Source organism: Callospermophilus lateralis, chromosome 16 (genome assembly GCF_048772815.1).
Source record: "Callospermophilus lateralis isolate mCalLat2 chromosome 16, mCalLat2.hap1, whole genome shotgun sequence".
Lineage (NCBI taxonomy): Eukaryota > Metazoa > Chordata > Mammalia > Rodentia > Sciuridae > Callospermophilus > Callospermophilus lateralis.
In genome coordinates, this window is record NC_135320.1 from 12,969,441 (window position 1) to 12,976,916 (window position 7,476).

The 7,476-nt window shown below is 40.6% G+C and overlaps 1 protein-coding gene across 1 annotated transcript; it reads right to left on the bottom strand.

Moving 5' to 3' along the window:
* Nucleotides 1-276: 276 nt before the first annotated feature.
* Nucleotides 277-3,943, bottom strand: Snai2 (snail family transcriptional repressor 2). The gene is made up of 3 exons (XM_076835885.1): nt 3,707-3,943; nt 2,400-2,945; nt 277-1,495 (listed from the first exon to the last, which is right to left on the bottom strand). The coding sequence occupies exons 1-3, from the start codon at nt 3,783-3,785 to the stop codon at nt 1,314-1,316; spliced, it is 807 nt and encodes a 268-aa protein (XP_076692000.1). The 5' UTR covers nt 3,786-3,943; the 3' UTR covers nt 277-1,313.
* Between the last annotated feature and the right edge of the window lie 3,533 nt (nt 3,944-7,476).

Below are 7,476 nucleotides of genomic sequence, written 5' to 3' on the forward strand. Positions count from 1 at the left end.
TTTTGTTAAAGGAATATGCTATCAAACTACCACCACAATGTATTTTTTTAATGTGACAGTATTATCTTGCTAAATTAAAAAAAATAAGGATGCAGTTTATTACAAACATAAAATAATGCTGGATATGTATGTATACTACTTACTTTATCTCTTACTAACACAAAAATAATTATTTGTATAATCATTTGGCACTAATCACAAAGCAAATAAAAGTCTCTGAGAATATTATACAGGCAATAAATTTTAAATCAAAAAGTTTATTGTAAAAAAGGACCTTGAAAATTATTTTTTTAAAAAAGAAACATCGATTTCACAATTCTTCAGGTTGTATATAGGCATAGCTATAGACAACATCTCACTTTCATACAAAACTCATTCAATCATATAAAAATAAACACAAATTTACATTGACTTGTCAACTATACAGTTAATTAAAAAAGGCACTTGGAAGGGGTGTTGTATTATTGCATCTGTCGTATGCATTTAAAATAGTTTCAGTTCATTACTGAATTTCTAAGAATCTTCTCTTGCACTTATTCCCATTTTACTTAGTTTCAGAAAAATCATTAAATTTTTTTAAAAAATTAATATTTGGAGCATGTACCAGGAATGTTCAAAGCTAGTCTTTCCCTCCTTTCCCAAGGCACATGTGGCAAAAACAACAAAACAAAAATACTTTTAATACATTCTCCTGTGTTTTGTTCTTATTTTTTTTCTCTTTCTTAAAATTACAGTTTAAAGCATTACAGATAATCAAAAATAAAAAATAAAAATAAAAAGGCTTTAGTTCAATGATGGCAACCAGACATCAGACATGTAATGAAGTAAACTTAGAATACTTTATAAGGCACCTGAGATAGCGTCTGGCAGATTCTCTCCCTATAGGAAATTCTATTACAAACTATTACAAAGCAATACTGTTCCTTTCAGTTGAAATGATTTGGCAGCAATGTAAATCTTTGCATTCTTTCTTAGTAAGAAAAGATGCAATGTGCTTTGTGCTTCATCTTTGAAGAGAAAGTTCCTCATCTTTTATCTTCCCAATCTAGCTGTCAGTAAATATATAGTAATTTTAAACTTCACATGGAAAGGATTAACTTTAAACACATGGATTCCATGCTCTTGCAGCTTTTAATGTGTGTGTGTGTGTGTGTCTGTGTGTGTGCACGCACGTGTGCACGTGTGTGTATGTGTGTGTCTATACATATTATTTGGTTGGTAAGCACAAGAGAAAATGCCTTTGGACTTTTACTTGTCATTTGGCGTCGGAGTGAAGAAATGCATTCTGTTCGAGTAAACATTGATTGCGTCACTCAGTGTGCTACACAGCAGCCAGATTCCTCATGTTTGTGCAGAAGAGACATTCTGGAGAAGGTTTTGGAGCAGTTTTTGCACTGGTATTTCTTTACATCAGAATGGGTCTGCAGATGAGCCCTCAGGTTGGACCTGTCTGCAAATGCTCTGTTGCAGTGAGGGCAAGAAAAAGGCTTCTCCCCTGGGGGGTGAGGGTAGAGGATGAAAAAAAAAAAAAAAAAGACAGTGTTTTTAGAGAAAACATAAAGTCAAATAATGTTAATGAATATCAATCACACTTTGCCAAAGGAATGAGAAGTAGCAAAACCTGATTAAATTCCCCATAATAGATACTTATGTTAATATCTGGCCTTTTGAGATAAAATTTGTATGAAAAAATCATAGCCAGAGTAGTATTAATGCTGCCAGTCATGCAGAAATAATTCACGAAGTACTAGGGCTTTCACTTATTAAAGCTTTCTGCTTCAGCAGGTGCAGTTAATGCTGAGTGCTTCACAACATTTCCCAATATTTCCCCTTTTCCCTCTTTCTGCATTATGACTAAGGCAATATAAATGCCTTAACTCCCTGCAGGATGATTTTGTACTAAGAATAAAAAAAAAAAAATCAGCAGAAAATGAAACAAAAGACACAAATCAAATTCAGTTCCAACTATCCAACTCACTAAGTGATGATAGCTTTCACAGCTAGAATGTAATAAAACACAAAACTGTAAGAAAACCCTCCAGCTATTTGCCAAATCAATTGATTAGGATAGCAACGTTTGTATTTGCTGATTACTGGGGGCAGTTTCACAGAACACACATTCAAATATATCTTTTCTGATTTTCTAACTGATCTTTGAGACCAAACCTCCTGCACCTACTTTCCAAAGTCTAAATGCTGTTTGCAGTCTCTGGAGCAGAGGTTGTTAGCAAGAAGTGGAACACCTGGTGCTCTCATAAGTTTTTTGAGTAGTCAGGAAGTACCTATCAATGATCAACCATCTTGAAAAGCACTGTCACTACTCCATGCCAATCCAACAGCCCAGCCCAGAGTGTCCTTCTATCAGAAAGCCACATTCCTGTCTACGTTTTTTCTCTTACCAGTGTGAGTTCTAATGTGTCCTTGAAGCAACCAGGGTCTGGAAAACGCCTTGCCACAGATCTTGCAGACACAAGGTAATGTGTGGGTCCGAATGTGCATCTTAAGGGCGCCCAGGCTCACATATTCCTTGTCACAGTATTTACAGCTGAAAGATTTCCTAGACTGGGCATCGCAGTGCAGCTGCTTATGTTTGGCCAGCCCAGAAAAAGTTGAATAGGTCTTATTGCATAAATTGCACTGAAACTTTTCAGCTTCAATGGCATGGGGATCTGAAAGCTTGGATTGTAGTCTTTCCTCTTCATCACTAATGGGGCTTTCTGAGCCACTGTGGTCCTTAGATGAGGTGTCTGATGGAGGAGGGGGACTCATTCGCCCCAAGGATGAGGGGTATCCAGAAAGAGGAGAGAGGCCATTGGGCAGTGGGGAGTGGAATGGAGCTGTCGTAGTCCACACGGTAATGGGGCTGTATGCTCCCGAGCTGAGGATCTCTGGTTTTGGGATGACGGGCATGGGGTAACTCTCATAGAGATATGGGGAAATGATCACTGGGGGAAAGAAAAGGAAAGAAGATTAAGGTAAAAATAACTTCAAAAAAAGAGATATATACACCAGGAAAATATTTGACAACCCCCACAAGACTTTATAATGAAAACAGACTGACTTAGAAGCACAAATACATTGGTAAAATTTTGCATGTGCACCACAGCATCCGTGTAGCGATTGTACTTAAGGCACACATAGTCTGACAGCTGGCCTGAGCTATCCCATGCTCTGTCTTGAGGGAGTGCAATCTGAGCCAGTGCCTTCACTCTGTTCACCAAGGAAGAAGAATCTAAATATTTTTAAACATAAGGAAAAAGTTGTTTTTCATTCCATGCAACGACTACTTACATCTTACCAGCCTAGCTACAGAGATATGAATAAACCAAGCTGCCTCCCAAAGGAACGGAACTTATTACAGGAAAAAAAGCAAAGAATTCAACATTTAGGTTTTATGTTCATCTTCCACATAGTCATTACGTGTGCGTATACAAGCTTTAGAAAAATGAAGCTGCAAGAGTCGAAGGGAGGTTTTTTTTTTTTTTCTCCCTTGACAGTTAAGAGTTCCAAAAAGTTTTGAATTAAAACTTACCCTAAATGATCAAAAGAATAAAAATGCTCTTTTAGGGCGATGCTAAAAAGGGAAACGGCTCAGCCTTTTTTGCTCTTTTTGTAATAGCCTTTGAAGAGTAACACGTTCATATTTTGACAAATTTAGAGGTATACAGTTACAGAGAGACTTTTTTTCTTTTTCTTTCTTTTTTACCTGTGTGTGTGTCCAGTTCGCTGTAGTTTGGCTTTTTGGAGGCGTTGAAATGCTTCTTGACCAGGAAGGAGCGCGGCATCTTGCCGGCTGGTCTTGGAGGCGCCCGGGCGCGGATAACGGTCCGGCGGGAGGACGCGGCGGGCTGTCCCTACAGCATCGCGGCCGGTGGGGCTCCGCGAAGGGCCGCGCTCAGGTGCGGCCAGGCGACGGGCCGGCGCCTCTGAAGTCACCCGGCTGCTTGACGAACTGAGCCCGTTTTGGCTGGGAGGGTTTTTTTTTTTTTTTTTTTTTTTTTCTTCTCCCCCTCTCTCTCTCTCTCTTTTGCAAGAAGGATCCAATCACAGCGGAGAGGTTCGGATTTCAACTCCTCCCCCTGGGACAGCTGTGAACAGAGGAAGAATCTGTTGTCAGACTAAATTATTCTGGTTCAAAATGGACTGTTTTTCTGGATCTCAATGAAGGAGGGCGGGTGGGGGGGGAAGAAGTGTTTTAGGTATTTTTCGAAAGAGGAAAAAAAAAAATCTCATAGCTTGATCTCTGCCAGTTACTCGTGCTCTCCGAGACCTAGGGGTTGGAGGAGCTGCGATTTCTGCCGAAAACCGGCCTGGCCTCCAGATGTGGGGGGTACCGCGTCTGCAAAGGGACTGCCTGTCGGCCAGAGGAAGGAAAGGCCGTCCTCCCCGATACCGGGTCGGCCTCTAGTGTCCGTGAGAGCCTATATTTGGAAGTGGCATTTGGACATTTTATTTGCACACGGACCAAATAATGAACTCTTGGTTGTTTTTTTTTTTTTTTTTTTTTTTTTTTGGGGGGGGGGTGGGGGGGTGGTGTGGAGGAAGGTGGAGGAGTGAAGACAGAAAGCGTCCCTGAGCTAGGAGGGCGCTCCTGCAGCCGCGCTGCCCGGGCCTGGAACAGTCCCCGCGCGCGCTCTAGTGCTCGGGACCCACTTGGTGACCCCCGAGGCTCTGGCAAAGCCCGAGGGCGCTTCCTCAGGGAAACTGAGTAATCTTGTCACCCTATTAGCCACGGTGGCTTGAAAGAAATGCCTTATAGCCCATCAAAGACCTGCTTATCCGAGGAACTGGAAAACTGCAAAAAAGATAAGAAGGAAGGCTGGCGGAGAGGGGAACAATAGGGAAACTGTCATCAGGAATCCTGGCCAGTTCTCTCACGACCCCCTTTGACAAGAGTTCTTATCTTTTCATGTATCACGATGTATTTTCATGAAATTAAAAAAAAAAAAAAGACATGTATGAGTCTTTGAGGTGATTATTTCTTTAAAATATTGATCTGGTTTTAATTGGTGCTGAGTTTTTCTTTTCTTTTTTTTTTTTCCAGCGTAAAAAAGTCATCAAAATCCTTCTCACTGCCTGCCAATTTCCTGTCGTGCCTTTAAAATAAAATAAAATAAAAAATAAAAGGATACCCTTTTTGAGTCCTTTTTGGTTAAAGTTTAAGAAAATAGTCTAGTAACCAGCCAAACACTTTCATTTTTGTGTATAGTTTTAATTCTAAAAATAATTCTAAAGGGCGACCTTTTAAAAATAAAATTCCAACCATATTTTTTAAGCATCTCTGTTTCACACTTTCCACCCTACCTCTTGCTCCAAGAAAAAAAGGAGAGAAGAAATTTGCATGAAGACCACCCTACTCTTGTTTCTAACAGGTGCTGGAAGGAAAAAAAAAAGTGAAAAAGAAAATAACAGTGGTGATGTCAAGACTTGTAAAAGAAAAGTGCATTGTCAGACGCATAACTTCTTAATCTTGGGGATGAGAAAACAAGTATGTGCCAGAGGAGGGGGAGAGGGGGGGGAGTCACAGGCTTCCTGAAGGATTCCTCTTTTTCCTTCCAGCCGTCACTTATTGAAATGTCAAACACAGAACCAAATTTAGATGAATCCTTATGGTAAGGGAACATATCTGTAGAAGACAGGAAAATATGAATACACATTAAAATTCACCACCAACTATAACCTGGAATATCAATCAGAGCCAGGATTCCGAGCTTGTACTTTTTTTGTGAGGGTTTGTTCAGATTTGAGCACCAGATTTATTGAAACAAGAGTCCTGATCCTTTCCACCCCATTTTCTACAGAACACACATTTCATTAGAGATCAAATATAGTTAAGAAAACACAAATCATTATGGCCATTTATTCCCTGCTTTCACTCCATACAGCCTATCCACAACAGGGAAGAGTATTAGAGAATGTTTTTGGTATTTTTCTGGTAGTTATAACACACACGATATTCTGCTAAAATGTGTATATTTACCATCCATTAAAAAAAAAAAAAAAGGTTAGCAGTAATTCACTATGCCTGGGGAAAATACAAAACAATTTGAATTTGAATCATAGAGACATAATCCTGCTGAATCTCTTCCATATGTAGCTAGGGTGTTGGGGGGTCGCACCCCACAAAACAGAGTCAGAATGTGTTGCCCCACCTACTGCAATGAGCGGAGGGTGCTCAGGATTGTGGTTGAGACATACCATTACACAGATCCGCGTGCTAGCTCGTCAGACCTATACCTGTGTGAGGTCTGGTCCGCTGTCAGAGCAGGGAGAGTCTGCGCGTTGATAGCGTGAGTCACACTAAACAGGTGCTCTGCTCAGACACAGCAGAGGGCACTTGGCGCCTGAATGATGTGTTAAAAAACGCAAGAAGGGAAGTCAAGGGCACACCCAAAGGCCAGCTGTGCAGACTCTGCTAAGACAAGACAAGGGAGGTCTCCTTTCCTGCCAGCCAGAATGCTCACATGGACAAGCTGGCCTTGGTCAATGAGTAAAAGATTCTCTTTGAATCAGGGGCAGAAATCAGCCCAGGCAGACACTGGGTATTAAATGCTTCATTTTAAAACCAAATAAAAGGCAATCAAATGGTGGAGGGAAAAATGAATAAAATAACTCAAGTTAGGTTTTGCTCTTGCTGGGAGTCTGTCCTGGGCTGGTGAGAAACTGATGTTACATAACTAGGCAGATTGGAGAAGTTAATTATAAAAGATATTTGTTCTGAGAACTACAACCCAGTCAGGGTGAAGCTGGGGAGCATTGACCCTGCCTTAGGGCTCTACACGGTTTAGTGTGGAGCAGTATGAAGAAATGAGGAACTCCAGTGGCCTTTTCTTTGTGGGCTTACAAAACACTTCTTCAGCCACACTGGATGGTACTTTCCTATCTGTGTCTTCAATGGGATTAATTCTTTGTGTTGCATGGGTTCGTAAAGGCTCATGCCATCTAATTCCTTAATTGCTATGTGACTTGATAAGTCTCTGACTTGACCTGACAGTCTCTCATTTCCAGTGTTTTCTGAAGAAGATGACCAGGATAACTTGAGGAAAACTTTGAACGTTAAAATTTTGGAACATTCTCCACAGTCTCCGTGGACCCATGGACTCAGTCTACTTCACTAAGGAAGTTGACACACAAAGAGGTTACGTTATGGAGATTGAGTCCAAGTCTCTGGTTCCAGAGTCTATGCTATTTCCTAATCATGCTACTCTGTAAAAAGCATAGCAGAAAGATGGTATATTAGTTCCCTCATCCTTATCTCTGATTTATGTTTTCAGGGAAATGAAGACATGTTCTTGCCCTGCTAAATAGGAAAATACATTATATTCATGAGGTTTGGGGATGCACACTGTATTAACTTCCATGGGAATTTGTGCACATTTAGGTATTCAGATGTTTAAAAAGAAGAGGGGGTACTGACTACCACATTTAGGAAATGGCATCAATCTAGCACTGGAAGAAGATGCTACAGCTCTGAAG